At 38.9% G+C, this 18,219-nt stretch overlaps 1 protein-coding gene across 2 annotated transcripts in view; it reads left to right on the top strand.

Moving 5' to 3' along the window:
• NPAS3 (neuronal PAS domain protein 3) overlaps positions 1–18,219 on the top strand; it is a 611,505-nt gene that overhangs the window by 576,913 nt on the left and 16,373 nt on the right. For both annotated transcript variants that reach the window (XM_014942056.1, XM_014942057.1), the window contains 2 exons: positions 1,591–1,784; positions 8,418–8,524. In XM_014942056.1, coding sequence (XP_014797542.1) covers positions 1,591–1,784; positions 8,418–8,524 — 301 coding nt within the window. The remainder of the gene's footprint in view (positions 1–1,590; positions 1,785–8,417; positions 8,525–18,219) is intronic.

Genomic DNA, 18,219 nt, shown 5'->3' with positions numbered 1-18,219 from the left:
GTGTGAGTTTAGGCAATAATTACTTCAAATGTGGGTGGTCAGAAACCTGCAACTGAAATGGACAAACACAGCAGCTGATAACTTTCCTCATCCAGATTTACCACAGTGGCTGGAGTTGAAATGTCAAATAGTGGAGAAAGGAGATATTTTAATGATTAGGTTAAAAAAAGAGAAACAAACTTCAAGGCTTAGATCACAGATGTGCTAGCATGAATTATATTTGAATTTGGGTGTTTGTGGTTTGCAGTCTTATTAATGAAAGATTTTCTTCTCTATCACTTTCTATTAACAATCAATCTCAGATCATAAGCAAAGAGTTTGGCTGCTGTCTTTGTGAATTGAGTATCAGTGGACATATAACTACATCCTATGTCTGTCACCTCCTCCTGCGCACTTGGTACCAACCAACATCTCTGTTGACCTCTGGGTAGCGAGCCTGGGATCACAGTGAAAGGGACCCTCATCTCCTGGGAGCCTTCTCTTCATGCTGATGTTGTAACACACTCTGAGGACGAAAATCTGGGAAAGCCTGCAACTCCCAGTTCTTTTGGCTCTCTTATCCATGAGTACAGGAAATGTGGTTTCTATTTCCAGTTTGTTATGTGGCATTGGTGCTGTATTTATATTGTTTTATTGAAAAAGAAACCCTTTATTTATCCACAGAACATATGTATATGGGAGCCTAGCTGGAAGGAGCGAAATATACTATTACTGCCCCCCCTCTGTGAATTTAATCCTATTTGTTTTAGCTATTTCTTCATTAATTAATGAGGAAATTAGTTATTACAGAAGGAGTGAAAGTGGAAGTGGTGGATTAGCATTCTTAGAATTTCACTCTCCAGAGGTACAATTGGATCTCCAGGGCATCTTCTGGCATTATCTTGTGAATAGGGAAAGAAACCTTCGGCTCCCAGAGCTCTCTATACCTACATAGTGTAGTAGGCAAAGGCATTACATGTCTACCAGCCCTTAAAAAGCTTGCTGTGGATGCAAGAAGACCATCCTGCAGCTGAGCTCATTGATCACTCCTGGGCTGTTGCTTCTCAAATTGCTAACCACAAAGAAGTAATTCAAGGCTGTGAGCAGTGTCTCCATGGTGTAGGTGACTAGCAATTCAATTAAATCAATTCTGGAAAAGTTTCAAAATTGCCAATATTTTTGTCTCATATTCAATCTCCAAATGTTATAAAATTAATGTTTTATTAATTTATACCTTCGTTATTGCCATTTTATCACCCTCTCTCTTTTCTTTTGTTGAATTTTTAGTTTGTTTTTTTCTTCTTCTCTCTTTATGTAACAACCACCGCAACAAAAATCAATAGCATTCAAATCATAGTTCTGAGGGCTTTATTTGATGCATGTGAAAAATTTGCCTGTTACGTTCTGGTCTTCTTTTTTGCCATGAGGACATATAGGACATGTTGACAGCCAATATTAATAAGCTTAACACTATTACTGGCAGTTACTTAGAACAATTTTTAGCTGTGTTAAGTAGTCTGTAAGGAATAGTAATGCTATCCTTTAAGAAACTGATGTCAGAGTTGCATCTAGAATTCACTGGGGTTTCTTTTATTGTTTTTTATTTTCCAGGTGATTCATATAACAGGCCGGTTACGTCTGAGAGTGTCACTGTCCCACGGACGGACAGTACCCAGCCAAATCATGGGACTTGTTGTCGTTGCTCATGCTTTGCCACCTCCTACAATTAATGAAGTCAGGATTGACTGCCACATGTTTGTCACTCGCGTGAATATGGACCTCAATATCATTTACTGTGAAAATAGGTACAGCTTTTAGCTCCTTTTTTCTTTGTTTTAGTTGTGTGTATTATTTGTTCCTTAGCAAAAAGGTTTTTTTAAATTTCTGACTCCTGCAATGTCATCCTGGTGTTGTATGAGGCATTGAATTCACTCTCATCATCATCATCTTAATCTTCATTACATGCCTAGGGGATAAAGGTAAATGAAAAGTTATAGTTTGTAGGACATCTTGCTGGAATAGGGGAGGATAGACCAGGAAAGATTCCTCTAAGCTTTCCCTGTTTTTTACAATCTCTCACCATCCCTCTCAGAGGCAAAATTTGGGACTAGACAGACGTTGGTCTGACCTGTATGGCTGTCCTTATGCTCCCCCCATCCTCCCCCTCCACAAGTCTTTCTGTTTGGAGTTTTAAAGTTTTCCATTTTTGAACTAATTTGCAGATTACAGCACATCGTGCTCAGTGTTTAATGGAACAGAAGCACAGATGGCCTAGATAGTAGGCTAGAGAGGTGGGATCTGTTGCAGTAAGAGGTGGGAAAACTGTAGAATAAAATTGGTTAAGGGCATACTGGGAAAGACAGCAGTGAAATGGGAACAGGTGATGAGGAGTTGGTTGAGGGGGGAGTTATGTTTGATGTGACAGCGACAAGTGATCTAGGAAGGTGGAAGATAGGATCTAAATTCAGCTGTCTGCTCCCTGGGGGCTGGGCACCGGTAGCTGCAGGGGCTCCCCATGGCAACCTCTCAGGGCAGGACCCGGCAGCCAGAGCTCGTCCCACCGCTTGGCCTGGAGCAGGGCAGCTGGGGGAAACCGGGGCAGCCCCAGCCTCGGGCATCAGGCACCTCCCTGGGGACTGACCCATCTCATCAGGGCCCAATGCCGAGCAGGGCAGGGCTGTGGGGAGCTGGAGAGCAGCCCTGCTGCAGAGTCACTGGGGTAGGGGCTGATGGCCCTCATGGACTGACATGGAGACCTGGGCCATGGGCAGGGGTGGGGAAGGCCCAGGGGGGCTGGTCAAGACTATTAAGGCTTATTGATGCCCTCAGGGCTCTGAAAAATAAAAATAAAATCTAGGGAATGGGTATTTAGAGCAGAGTGAAGATATCTGAGACGGAAGATATAAGTAATAAAGAAGTGTGGGTACATGGATGGAAGTCTGAGCTATGGGGGAAAGGTTGGAAAGGAAGAAAGAAGATAATGCAGCCAAAACGAAAGGGCAACAAAACTAGTGAAGGGCCTGGAAGACAAATCATATGAAGAGCGGCTGAAGGAGCTGGGACTGTTTAGTATGAGGAAGAGGAGGCTGAGAGGAGACCTTATCACTCTCTACAACTACTTGAAAGGACACTGTAGAGATGTTGGTGCTGGTCTCTTCTCACAGGTAATTAATGACAGAACAAGAGGGAACAGCTTCAAGCTCCAACAGGGTAGATTTAGACTGAACATTAGGAAGGAATTTTTCACAGAAAGAGTGGTCGGGCATTGGAACAGGCTGCCCAGGGAGGGGGTTGAGTCACCATCCCTGGATGTGTTTAAGGGACATTTAGATGGGGTACTGAGGAATATGGTGTAGGGGAGGACTATGTAGAGTGGGGTAGATGGTTGGACTCGATGATCCCAAGGGTCTCTTCCAACCTGAATGATTCTATGATTCTATTCTATGAAAAGAAATTTTGTCAAGGGGACCTATCAACAAAAAGTGGAAAAACCAAGATGACTAATGCAAACTTTTCATGTGACAGCAGCCATGGCGTATTACAAGTTAAGAGTAGAAGCTCTCTGATATGAGCAATTATAATTGCTCAATCATAATGGAATACCTATGATCAGGACAACACATCAATATAAACTTTTATAAAAAGAGGTAAACTCAAATGCTTTGTTGAATCAGGGCCTTAAACAATTTAAAATAATCTTGGATTTCAGTTATGAGGTTATCTTCGCTGTCATGTTGCTGAACTGCCACAATAGTATTAATATTACTTGGCTATTAGAGAGAATGCTTCATCTAAACTTCCAAAGCATTATCTCAAAGAGAATATATTGTTCTCATTTTTAAGCTTGGAAAAACTGCTCCGTGTAAAGTGGCTTGTACAAGGCCACAGAGAAAGCTAGTGACAATATTAAAGTTTGGGCTGAGTTTTTGTCTGTGACTCTACCCAATGAACATCTACATTTGTATAATCTGACAACTGGTGAAAGAGCTATGGGGATTAGCAGTAGGATCTAAAAGAAACCTTCTGCCTTAGTCTTTGATTTGGCTGTGACCTACCTAGGTAGTAATGGAAAGCTGCTACCACTGCAGCGTCAACGGCCTCTGTGAAATGAGTTGCTGGTATCTGTCCAGTTCCTAATGAACAGATTTCCTTTCAACAAAATCACTTGCACTTACTGTTACCTTCAATGGCAGGCTCAATAAAAAAGCTGGGAACCAAATGGATGTGAAAAATGAACTATTTTGTCAGGTCAAATATGATATTTGTGGGCCATGCTAGAAAGATTTATACTTCTCTACCATCAGTTTGGCGTTTTTATGAGCCCTAAATTGTATATGTTTTTTTTTAATTAAACATTTTTCTCAAACCTTTGCTTTTACATTCATGTAGCAATAAAACTTTCAAATGCCTGAGAAAGGCATCACTGAAAAACATAAAATGCATCAGACATGGAGTGCTGATTGCCCATAGAAAGAGCTGATAACACATGGTAAACTATGGTAAGGCAGCTGATTTATGCAAGAGAGTGTTGAGTTTACTAATTTTTTTCATTTTTTAAGGTAAAGACAACATTGTAAAACAACTTTTTGTTGTTTATGATGGATTTTATCTCATATGCTAGGGTAGAATGGTGCTTGAATTTTATATTGCAATAGTTCCATTTTAAGCCCCTGTGTCAATGTTTAAAATAGTTTATAAAAGGAATTTCAAATAGTAGAAATACTTCTGCCGGGGCTGGGAAGTGAATGTTAGCTCACCGAGGCAGCAGGATTTCCACTGATGGAAAATGGAGTAAGATTGACAGGACTTGGATTTCATAGTAGGTACAAAGCATAATATGACTGTAGAAGCTGGAGGAATGGAAAGGACAGAAGAAGTGAGGGAATTAACTGAACAGCTGATTGAATCTGCTAGATGAATTATCTGGGCGTTTGCCAAGGCCATTCTCCGAGTTGGGGAAGTTGGTATCTCTCTTCTGGAACTATAGAAAAGGAGATAAGTATCCCATCCTGAATATATGGGCTTGACTCCTGGCACTTGCGGGCAGACGGGAAATTCTTTGTGGTGCCACAGTAAAGCAAGCACAACATTGATGAAAACAGAGAAAAATGGATCCATGCTGGGAAAGCTGTAAGCACTATTTATGGAGCAATGGGGAGTTACTGGCAGCCGCAGGGACTATGGAGCAGAAGCCATGCTACTTAACTGAAATGAATGCTCACAGTGGACCATTGGATCAGCAGGGGTGAGATCGATAGTACTCCTAGTTTTCCAAGTGGTTGCCTGCTTGCAACAGCAGGGAGCAGGAGTGACATTACTTAAGTCTTTGGGTTCATCTTGTTACTTTCCTCTGAATCAAGAAATCTGCATCAGAATCCTGGACTTGGTGCACAAACTACTCAACAGGTAGCTTCCCTTTGAGGCAAGATCTATTAGGTAGTGCACTGGCTATTTCTAACAAGTAGTATTTTGTTCTGAGAGTGTTAAATGGGAATGTAAAATTTAATTGCCTAAAATGTAGTATGTTAATCAATGTTTGTTTTCCAAATGTGGGATTTCTGTCATCTAAACTTCACCACGTAGTCTAAAATAATCTAGAATTTCTTTATTACTGGAGTGAGAAAAGCACCTGCAGAGGACAAGGCATCTTAGACAGTGATGAATAACTTAAAGCAAAATAAAGAGACTGCTGCTAGAATACATCAGTCTGTGTATTTTCAGTGTCAACTGTTAGTGATTGGAAACCATCTGGAGAGATCTGATAGCCCAGTTTAATGTGGACTGCTATGGCTATATCTGCTAATATATGCCCAAAAGGAAATAACCCAGTGAATATCATGTTTTCCAAATGCAAGAGGTTTGGTCTGTTGGCCATGACAGTGGTTGCCAATAGTTCCTTCACATATGCAGAGACAGTCTTGTGTAGAGACCCTCAAGCCTGCAAATGTGTGCGTAATTTGGTCCTAATTCAGCAAAGCACTGTACCATATACCTACCTTTAAATTTCAATCATGTTAACAGTCCTGTAAGTCAGTGGAACCACTGATCTGCTCAAATATAAGACTGTGCTTATGTTTTACAGGATCAGGTCTGTGTATTCACAGTTCCTACCCATCAACCTGTTGCTTTATTTTGTCAAAGGGTTCGGAAGCTACAAGATCTGTCTCTTAACTAGCAGTCTAAGATGTACTATAATTTTTCCTTTTTTTCTCCATGTAAATTTTTTATTTTCCAATTTTGGTACCTTCGATATAAGCATGAGTGTCCTATTTGATGTAAATTGTTTTGCTTCTGGTTTTGGTGTCATTGCTTGACAATGATCATCACTTCCATCTGGATATTCTTTCTGTTTCTTCCACTTTTTTCATCAAAAATCTTACATCCTTCATATATCTGTTTGAAACAGCTTTTTCTTAATATTATCTCTATATTTAAGGGATTAGGAATCTGCTTTCACAGTTGCTATGCTGTGCTTGTTTTTATCTGTGAAGACTTTACAGAAACATAATGCTGCAAAGAAACAAAATACAGCTGAATGAACTGTAGCACTTGCAGCCCGGGTACATCACAGGGCAGTGGCCTACCTAGAGATTGCCCCTTTTTCCTAGGCTGGGCAGGGTGGGATTTCTTCCTCTTGACCTTGAAGCAGAACTGCCTCCTACCAGAAAGCACACAGTTCCTGAGCCGAAGAGGCAGCAACGTGTGCCAGTGAGGAGAGTGTAGACATGGGAGGGAGAGAGACCTGAGTTCTGGTTCCTTCTCCATGGACTGTTTATACACTTTGTTTAGTATAAAAAGACAATATACAGTCCAGACAACAGGAACCTTTACATCTCACATTCCCTTCCTTCTGGTGAGGTTCTTATCACTGGGCAGAGATCCCGTGTCCTTTGTTTCCCAGCCCATAATTCATGGTGCAACCAAAGTGGAGGAACTCAGTAGGAGGGATAAGGAGTCTCACTGCCACCGTTCCAGATTTGTCTTTATCCTGGTGAATTGTCTCCTCTGTGAGAAGGTAGGAGAGGTGCTTCTCAACTGTGGTTTGTGCTAAACATTAGACAGGTATCCCCAGATGGATATCTCACGTTTGGTTACGTGCTAAAACTACTAGGCAGTTGTTTAAAAGAGCACCTCCTTCAACACACTCTGCCATGAAAGTGGGAGAAGGCTGTTGTGTTGTGTGCTAAACTTGATTTGACAATTTTTACTATAAGCTATGGGTCTGCCTGCTTTACCTGTGATGTTTTTCATGTTTGGTTCTTTTTAATTGGGACAAACCACCAGTGCTGCTGTGGTGCTGTCTAATGCTCCCGTTCTCCTTCATTCTTTCTGGTCTACACGTTCTCCCTGCCTCATGCACCCAGGCAAACACAGCTCTGTGTCCGTGCCTCAGTGGCTGTGTTCACCCCAGCTGCCTGCTGGGAACCCCCAGTTTGGTTTCTGGTTTAGCCTCCCCACTGGCCCCGCTCAGGATCCCACCCCAGTAGTTTCAGCTCTCTGGCTATAGCAGGATGTTTGGTGTTTCTTACAACTCCCTTAAATGGATGGCAATGATGTCTTAAAATTGCGAAGTGGGCTTAACCCAAATGATCGCAGCAGATTTCAAACCCTAAAAAATTACTCTATTTCCAGAAAACAGACATGCTTTTAAATGCTTGTGTGAGCAAGGCATTTTCCAGTTGTTTTGTTATTTTCTGTACTGCATTTAAGGACATTGACATCTTGACACTCCGTACCAGAAGTTTACACACACACACAGACACAAGCACGCAGACACACACACACAGACACACAAAGGTCTGCAGAATAGATTTTAAAGTTTCTATGTGCAATAAACAACAAAGTCCCAGTTGAAAGGGCCCAGAGTGAAAGCTGAGCTCCCAAATGAGTTAGACTAAAAAAGATAACACCCTGAGGCATCTGTATGTCTCAGCATTTAAATTATATCCCTTGAAATATCGGTTTGGACTTGGTGCCAAGAAATGGTTGAAGAGCTTTTTCATGAATATACCCACTAGAAGACCAATCTGTTGAAATGAAATGTGTCTCTAATCATTTGTTATAAACATAACATGTTTTTACTTTATTATGTAACCTTGAATCATCTTGGTCTTTTAATGAGGATTTTGGATTGTTGCTAATGCTTTACAATTTCATGGAATTATATTGTCTTGGTGTTATGCTACGGGGAGAATATGCACTAGAATTTAACTTTCCACTTATTTAAATGGATAAAATAATTTCAAGGTTTCTTTAAAAAACATTTTATTTCTTTTTTTTTTTTTCTTTAAGGCGTGTTTTGTTTGTACAGATACTGCATTCAAATTACTATAGTGGTGAGAAAACTTTTTAGCAGATTTCACTTCCTGAGTCAATTAAGAGTTCTTTTATTCTTTTCCTTCTTGAATTATAGGCTGTATATTTTTTTTCCTTTTTAGGATTAGTGATTACATGGATCTGACCCCTGTAGATATCGTAGGAAAGAGATGTTACCACTTCATTCATGCTGAAGATGTGGAAGGCATCAGACATAGTCACTTAGACTGTAAGTACTTCCATTTGTTGTTGTACTACAACACTGATTGTTCTGAACTATTGTTTATATTCCACAGCTGAGGTCTTCATCTTGCACCTGCTTTTTTTGTCATAGGGTTTCATAGGGGGTATCTCAAATACAACTTTTTATATGTTTTATTTTCAAGTGTTTATTTTATAGACATATAAGATTTTTCCCATATGTAGAAATATAAAAATATATTTGCATTAACAGAGTTTCCAGCAACTGTTCATTTACACATACGGTGCTTTATTTTACTCCTTCAAAGAGGTATTGCTTAGGTGAGAAACTCCCTCCCTAGCACAGAAAATGAGCTCCTCTCTTCGGTTTTTATTTCTGAGTCATAACATGGAGGTCAAAAACTGCAGCATATTTGGGATTTCACCAATAGAGAACTGAGCTACAGCTCTACCAGTGTTTTTACTGTCCTGTGTATTAACATCTAAATGTCTCCATCCCTGTAGCATCTAAGTCCCTATTATTTGCACACAGGTAGTATCTGATCAGGATAAGGATAATAGAAGTACAAAAATGTTACAAGAGACAAACCTTAGCAGAGAGCATGTGCATATGCCTGTGTATGGGGGAAGGGAGGTTCAGCTTGATCCCTGTAATTAAACTCTTTGTATTCTTCTTAGTAAAAGCCATAGGGCCTAATTCTTTTCTTGTTGAGATCAGTTGACTTCAGTGATGGTGTTCCTGATTTACCCTGGTGCGAAAAGAGACTTAGGCCCATAATCTCTAATTTATCTGTGCCTGCAGTGAAGCCAGATAATTCTTTGGAAGTTTCAGTGACTGACTGCGTTTATGATTGACTTGTGTGTTTTTCTTAGGGTAAAAGACTGTCTGCAAACTGCCTCTTAAATTCAGAGCCCCAGATTTGAACAACTCTGCTCCCCTTCGCTGTGTCCTGTGTTCCTAGTAAAAGGATAACGACTCAACTACAGCCACATTTCATTAGCTTTTGCAAAATTGTACAACTACAATAGAAATCAGTATAAACCCTCAATCTGAAAGTACTTTGCTTGATCTGCAAGGGGAGATAGGAGGATAACTGCAACTGGAAAGCAGGAGAACAGGGACAGCTTCTATGATAATATCTGGCATTCAACACCAGTATCTAGCTCTGGTAAGCTTTCAAATAGTCCCTAAAGTTTCTAGAAGGTAAAGTACATTTTGCATAAGAAGGTCAGGTTAGATACATTTCTGTGGAAAAAATGAAATCAACTATCCAAAATAATAAACAAAGTAATTTTGCATCATTTACATTTTGAGTGTTTAATATCCAGGAGAGTATCAGTTGCTCAGAAATGAAGGAAGAAATTCTGAAACTTACTTGGTGCTTTTGAAACTGGAAGTCAGAAATGACAAGTTGCACTTCCACTGCACTATCTTACCAAGGAAATAAAATATATTTATGACTCAGACTTAACATGCCACCTGGCAGAGCTGAACATCCCATTTGAAAAAGATCTTAATCTTCTGAATGACCACTTCTCTCTGAAATAGAATATGCTTTGTGAAACATTCATCTTCAGAAACCTTAGAGACCTATGCAGACAGTGGGACTGTAGTGTGGTCCAGGACTAGAACTCAGAAGAACCTGGAGATAGGAATGTCTTCTAAAAAATCACTTCACCTTACTGTGTTCCAGCTCTCACTCTATGTCCAGTTTAGTTGATTAGATTTCAAGATTCATAAACGCACAGACCTTCTCCCGTTATCAGCACCCAGCGCAGTGGGGTTCCAAACTTGGCTGTGTGGCTATAGCATAAGTATTCTTGCTAGGCTATTTTTTTTTTCATTAAATGAGGCTGGTTACATACTTTATATATAGTTGTTCCCTTGGCTTATAGGAAAATAATTGTCATAGAATCATTCAGGTTGGAGTAGACGCTGGGACATCGTCTAGTCCCACCTCGTGCTCAAAACAGGATCAACACTGATTCAAAACAAATGTTTAGCACTTTGTCTAGTTGATCTTGGAAAATCTTCAAGGCCAGACTTTCCACAACTTTCTCTGAGTGGCCTGTTCCAATCATCTTTAATAAGGCTTAATTATTCTCACAGTGATTTTTTTTTTTGCCTTCTATCCAGTTGGAATTTCCCTGTTTTGATTGTGCAGGCTCCATCTTTCCAGTAGCCTCCTCACAGGTATGCTGTTATGTCCCCCTGAAGCCACCTCTACTTCAGGCTGACCAAGCCTGGTCCCGCAACCTTTTCTCTCAGGGCAAGTACTCCAGCACCTGACCATCTTGAGAGACCTCCACTAAGCTCACTGAGGTTTGTCAATATATTTCCTTTGCTGGGAGCCTAAAATTAGAGTCCAGATGTGATCTAAAGAGTGATGAGTGAAGGGGAATAATGAGTTTCTGTGACCTACAGGCTGTACGCTTTTTTGTACAGCCCATAGAGCACACTGCTGGTTCATGCTTAACATACTGTCCACCAGGGCTCCCAGGTTCTTTTTCACAAAGCAACAACCCAGCCAGTCAGTCCCCAGCCTGTACCATTGCAAGGAATCAGTCCATCCAAGGTACAGGACTTTGCATTTGTCTTTCATGTTGTTCAAGCTCATGCTCTGGATGAAAGATCTTCAAATTTAAATTTGACTTGAGAATAGCTCAGGAGGAATACCTGCCCATTATAACTCCTGCAGAAGCTGAAGTGGCTCATATGTTTGCCCAGAGAGATGTTCAACTTTTCTAGCATTTGGAAGAAGTCTTTGCAGAAAAACCAAGAGAAAGTAATCACAAAACCCCAAAACACTTCAAAGCAACTTTTCCACCTAGAAAATCAAGTTCAAACCAAACTAGAAAGAGAAAATCCTCTTAGTTTAGTTAAAATAAAATTAGAACTAAAATTCAGGAACTTGCAGACACTATACTACTTGCTGTAGAAGGTAAAACCCAGCAGTACTGCAGTTCCCTAAAATAGACAATGCAGGACATTTGCCAGTACAACACAGGAAATAATTGCTTGAGAATACAATGGGGGAAAAAAGCAATATTATGCAATATTTTTAAGAGGAACTGGGAGCTAAAGTAATGGCTAGAAAACCCTATTGAAAAGCAGAGGCAGGACTTGAGAAAGCAGCAAACTGAAAAGCTTGTGTTTGATGGAGAACTGCAGAATGCAGCTGAAAATCTTGATTGATTTTTACAGGAGAGAAATAATTTTTAAAGATTAAAACAGGAAGAATCCCAAATTGCAGTTGTAGATCTAAGGGTAAAAAGAAACACAAATAAAACTGCTACTCTGCCTATTCACTGACAACATGTAAGAAAAAAATGGAAAAAGTAAGACCAGTACATCTTGCCTTCTCATCCAGGTTATTCAAAGACATCAAAGAGGAAAACAAGCAAAGAAGAAAATGTTGCACAAAATCACACAGAAAAAATCAAGAGGGCTGTTGATGGCTTCAGATCATAGCAGCCCATTAGAAACTTTGAAAAACAGGCCTTGTTAATGCTATCTCAGATAAAAGAAGACAAAAGCAGTTTCAGGAATGTGACTATAACAACTATAATGGTGAAGAAGGTCTGCGGGACTATAGCAGTGACAACAGTCTTTTGTAAGGGAACTGCTGCCCTAATGAAAGGTCAGTTGCAGTCAATGGAAAAGGTTTCATTGTCTTCAATGGACATGGGGATTATGCCCTAAGAAAGCAAATTTATATGGACTAAAATTCTGACTACAGTGAAATAAATAACAAAAATTCCATTAAGTTCAGTGGGGTCAAGATTTCTACTTAGAGATTTATGTTAGTTATAGGTTCGTGCCCTTATGGACTAATAAACCAACATTTATATTCTAACTCTACATATGCCTGCATTTATTTCAACACAATAATACATGGTGATGATCCCACAAGTTCCTGAAGTATCAACTTTTTTCGAACAGAAATAAGTTTAGGGATATTGTTTCTGTTTTGTTTAATTCAAGCTTTCAGTGATCATGCTTTTTCACAAATCTCACCGCCAATGGTTTGGTGTTACAATTCTACCTTATTAATCTGTTTCCCATTTTATAATGCTTTTTGGTTTCAGAAGTTTTGGAAACTTCTTATCTGTTTGTCTTTGCTGTGTTTGTTGAACAAATTGCTGATAGAATCCTGACAGATATCACTGTCTCTCTCTCAGAGATGATAGTGAAAATGTTCTCTAGTCTAACAGCCTGTATATGGTCCAGCATCACGGCTCAGCTGTTGGTTCAGCTGGCGCACAGCAACGGGCTTAAGCTGCTACAACTTGTGCTTGAATGTGAGCTCTCAAAAATTGCAGGTCTAGCTATACCCTGGCTGAGATACAGTCCCTGATTCTAGCGGAGTGTAACAGAGCTCTTCATTAGGATAGAGGGCATGAAAGAGTTAAGTTGAATGTATTATGTTATGCATCTAGAACCAGCACCCTAGAAAGACCCCTAGTGCCATCCCTTCTACTTAAGCACTTGTAAGAATGGGGAAGGTGATCAGATCCTCTCTTCTTTCTTACCTACCTCTGCACAGAAACGCCGCAGGGCTGAACTGCCTGTCAAGCATGGGGCAGTTCACACACTTTCACCGAGCCCCGAGTCCCTGCATGGCTAGAACTGCCCATGTTCCAATGACAGGAAAATTTCCCTGATCTCAAAAATAGCAGGATACATTTTATGTCAAATCAATATCAGAAATCAAGCAGATTAATAAAATTACTGTTGTATCAGGTCTTCGCACTGTCTGTAGAGCTCAGCAAGGGTAATTGACACTCCCTGCTCTCTGGAGTACGACGCTGTGCATGTGTGTCTATAACATCCTTTTTTGATTTTTTGAAGTACTTTCCTTGCTAAGAATGAATGGATGTCATATGTTGTAAGAGTATACATCTTCCATTTAATTGAAAAAAGTTAATGATCTTCATTGAATATCAAGTATTTGATGTTACTGTTCAATGAAGGTCATTAAGAAAGCAGCAAGAAAGGATAAAAGTCAAGACCTCTGAAGGCAGCCATGAATATACTTTTCGGTAAATATAGGACAGCATGCCACCATTTGAAAATTAATATATTGCTTGCAAGAACACTGTCAGAAGTATATATTGGTATATAATATGTGCTTTTTCATTTTGGAATCCTAATTGAGGTCTAAATTCAGAAACCTGACACTGACAAAAAAGATACTTGTTGTCCTCTGCTATTGCTTAGAAAATATCATCCTGTTTCTTCAGGATTTGATTTACAGCTGTAAGAAATACAATTCCTCAGGAACAGTGAGCCAGGGCAGTTCATTTCCCATAAAGCAAAGGTCTCTGATGAGTATGTTTGGTAGCACTCCCTCTGATCTACTTTATCTGGTTTCCAGTGGTTAGAATAATCCAGTCTTTCTGAAAATAAACTATTCCACATTCACCTTTTTCATGGCTCCCTATTTTTCAAGGGATATTACCCCCTCAGTCTGCTTTTAAATCAGTTATATATTCATGATTTCTTTTATGTATGTTCAGTAGAAAAATTCTATTGCTGCACAAAATATTGCTTGGTGGTTTAGCCTATCAGCTGTAGTTGAAATAACCCTTTTAACTTATGCACATCAGTTATAATTTTTTATTCTCTTAATAACCTCAAACACATGAAAAACAAATAGAATGAGTTGATAATTTCTAACAGTAAAATACACTTCACATATTTTGCTATCATGCTGTGGAATAACTCTGCAATGTCAAGTAGCACACAATTAGTAAAACTGTAGGGGGAAAAAAAGAAGTGTTTTGATCCTGAAGAATTTTTATCCTAATCAGATCGAAATTTCAATGCTCTTGTAGTGCTTAATATCTTCAATCACCAAAAAAATCAAACTGATTCCAATGTCAGGTTTTGCATTCAGGGACTGAAATAAAATGCTAAAATATACAAATGAATCTCATGTTTGTACAAGTTTATTATCATCACTAAAAAGCAAGATTGATTCTAAATTAGGCTGATAGAATGTCTGGTGTTTAGCTAATTCTTAAACCAAGCCCGCCTGACATCCTGATGACGGTCTAGTGTATCCTGTTTTCAAAGTGTTGCAGAAGTGTTGATCTGACCACCTGCACAATCTTCCTCTTTGTCCATACTATGGGCCAGCAAACATTTCTGCATTGGAGACTGCCATCCTTATGTCCTTTGGACTGGAGATAGTGGTGATAGAGCAGGATGAGGGAATAGGAGATAAGTAACTAGAATAAACTGAAGCATATAAAGAAAACAGGTTTTTGATTCAAACCAGGAGAAAAATGTGCATGGACTTTGGTTTTAGCCCATGCTTAGTTTTTCAGTCCTAATGAAACTTAAGAGGTGTGCACGTAACCAAGAGGGTGTATGTTCCATGTCTTTTAGCTATGCTCTGAAATCCTGCAGATGTTGCGTTTGCTCGTGCAAGTACTTCTTTGGGTTATGAGAGATGCTAGTCCATTTAGCTTAATTTCTTTGTCTGCTCTCTGACCAAAGCTGGTTAATTCTTTATAAGAAGAGGAAAACACTTTGCGGCATGCAATTATGTATGCCTTGCACCCCTGTTTTCTCCATAATACACTATTAGCTCATGGTTGGTTCGTTCCTTGAAAGATGAGAATTTATACCACTGCTTACATTTTTGTTTGTGGAAGGTGGTTGTTAGTATTGTAATATTTGGTATTTTAATTACCATATAAACATTCAGAAATCATTTTAAATCTGGATAAATTTCAAATCTTCATGATATTTTGTGACTAAGTTTTTCACTTGCAAATTGTGTGCTATTGGACAAATGTTTTCTGTGTGTGAAGTGTATAAGGGTTTACCAGAAGCATCAGGTCTTTTGGGTAGTAAACAAAGCAGAACACTCTACAATGCTAAAAGATTAAGCTATATTAGCTGCCGAGCCTAATTGCACAGTTTTGCCTTCTATAGCTTAGCAATGTATAGTTATTTTGCAAGATACCTCAGATATAGTTTGCATCAATAATCCTTTAACTTAATTCCCAATGCTATTTCATCTTCAAGCTAAATCTGTCTGATGCAATACTGATTAGTACATTCCCATCTCAATTTGTAGGCTCTCCATTGTAAGTCTTCCATTGCTCAAAATCAGTTGAATGGTATGCCTAAACTCTTCTAGTTTTATTCTATTTTTACGTTAAAAATGCATGTGGTATCACCTGTATAAGTGCAGCTACAGCATTAAGGGGCTATAGAATGAAGGCTGAGCTCCGACTTCTGCTGGGAACCTCTGGTTTCCCAGTTAATCCCTTGATAATTTCCTTTATTTTTTTAAAAGTCTCTTTATGCTCAAAATTTCCAACCCCAAAGATGAATTTATACTTTGATATTATTCTTATGATAGATTGCAGAAGTACACGATAAATTACACAGCCATGGGAATAAAAGGTTTTACTGTGCACCTCCAGCAGCTTCACCTTTGCTCTGTCCACTGAACTATTTCTGTGGTCACTTTTGCTACATAATGTAAACGTATGCCATTTTAAAATTGAAGGGGAAAAGTACTTAAGCCACGTATCTTTTTACTTGAGGTTCACTCCCAAGATTACTGAGACAAAAAGTCTATATCACTTTGTGGTCTAAGTCAGAAACAGTGTTGCTTGATTGAAAATGAAGGACAAATTAAGAATATTTTTTGGAGCTTGCTAGGCTGTGAAATACTCCATCCTAAAATATCACTATATGAAGGTGTGAAGAAACTGTTACAGATCTAGATCTTTGCAGAGTTTTAGAAACATATTAGTGCTATCGAGCTTTTTATTTCTATTTTAATTTTTCAAAGGTCTGGACAGTTGACCTTATGTTTCTGAGGGAGACAGTTTTCAAAGCTGGAAGGATATGAAAATGGTGTCAGTAAAATGTGTAGCATATATCAGATATGTGATGGTGTGGCAATGGGTCTTATTAGCACTCATGTGAAAGAACCTGCATAAATCACTTGTGGCTTTGCCATCCATGATTGATGTAGCCAGTGGTGGATCAATGTTGATTTTGGTGTCTGATAACTTATAAAGTGAGTGGGCTGGTGTCCAGGGCTTTGGCTCAGTGGGTCTTTGGGAATGCCTTTCCAAACATCTGAAGTCTTTGTACCAGATAGCCACAGATTGATAGGTAATGGTTCTAAAATCATAAGTTGCTTACTTCTCAGAAGTTCTTTTATTTTTATTTTACAAGGGATTTTGTTGTTTTTGTTGTTAGTGCTAGGCTATCTTTTTGAGCTTGTAGGGAAAGGCGGAAAGTTTTGGGTTGTTTTCTTTTCACAAGTTATCTGGTAGAAAGGGACAATATGCTTTGAAAATGTCTAACGTAGTTTACTGCTAAATGTGAGATGTTAATGAATCTTTGTGGTGATCAAAAGGGTATTTGAACAATCAGTTGTGCCATACCACGATGACACTGTGCTGTGGATCCCTTTCCTCTAGAGATTATGCTGAGAAAAGTACTCATTTCACTCAATTCAATTACCCAAACAGGGACTTTTATCCCAGAAATAAAAGCATGTTTAAAGGGATCCTATCCCTTGCAACAGATTATCTTTAACCTATGAAATTCAAAAAAAGAAGTAAGAAGCTTCCAATCTGCTTCTGTGAAACTTCTGTCTCTTTTCCTATTTGTAGGAGATATAGTTGTGTATAGTCTGCTGATAACATTTGGCATGGAAAGGGTTATGTTCTGAAGTCATTAATCTTACATAGGTTGTCATATGATGGACATTAATATTAGTGGAGAGATGGAGGACAGATTTATGTTTCTTGAGCAAGCAGGGCCAAATTTCTCCTCTGATGTTGCGTTTTAGTAGCTGAGGGCAAAATTTGGATCTGGGATTTCATTTTCCCCTCCAGTTTGAACAGAGAGAGTTCATTAATGATAATGGAAGTTCTGTCTGAAGTTGGTGTTCAAAGCAGGCTTGGGTTTCTAAACGACCATTTCAATATTAGCAGAAGGAAATCACTTTATGGCAGGATTGAAGTTTTAAAAGTCGTGGGGAGACAGACAAATCATGAGGGAACAGAAAAGTTATGAAAGAGAGAAGAAAATCTAGAGAATCCTAGGTAGACAAATCTAGTGTTCATTTTTCAATCCAGTTTATTGTTAAAATAAACTTATTTAGTTAGTTTATTTAGCTCATTTTTATCTATAGAAACAACAGAAAAGTTTTGTTATGCATGCTGTAATCTTCTGTGAAAGAGTCCATCTAGTGATACATTGAATTACATATTATACTTTTGTCATTACGTTTGGTCAATACCGACATAATGTTTTAAAATAAACAACCTACATAGAATAATATATTCTTGTTAATAGTTATTGTTAAGCATAATTATAAAATGATGGACCGAGGGCAAATGGTATGTTATAACCACCGTGAAAGGCAGAGGGGAGCAAAAGTCTCTCTATTGTTCAAGTAGGAGATGATAATTTGTGCTTATTGCTGGGAAATGGTTTTTTTTCTGTTTTTGCTGGATTTTAACAAATTTAACAAATTTGTACTGCTACTGTGAACTGACGTCATGTCTACTGATAACGCAGTGTTGATTTTAAACAAAACTTCTTTCTGGTCCTTATCTGAGATAATTTGGAATCAAACTAAGGCAGAATCTCTAGCAGAGGCTAGGCGTTTTCAGAGCGCTGGAGTATCACTGTCCTGGCATTAGGATACGTTACAAAATCCATGAATGTTTTTCCAA

This window comes from Calidris pugnax, unplaced genomic scaffold, assembly GCF_001431845.1.
Source record: "Calidris pugnax isolate Ruff unplaced genomic scaffold, ASM143184v1 scaffold56, whole genome shotgun sequence".
Taxonomy (NCBI): domain Eukaryota; kingdom Metazoa; phylum Chordata; class Aves; order Charadriiformes; family Scolopacidae; genus Calidris; species Calidris pugnax.
This window is presented reverse-complemented; position numbering and strand designations above follow the sequence as displayed.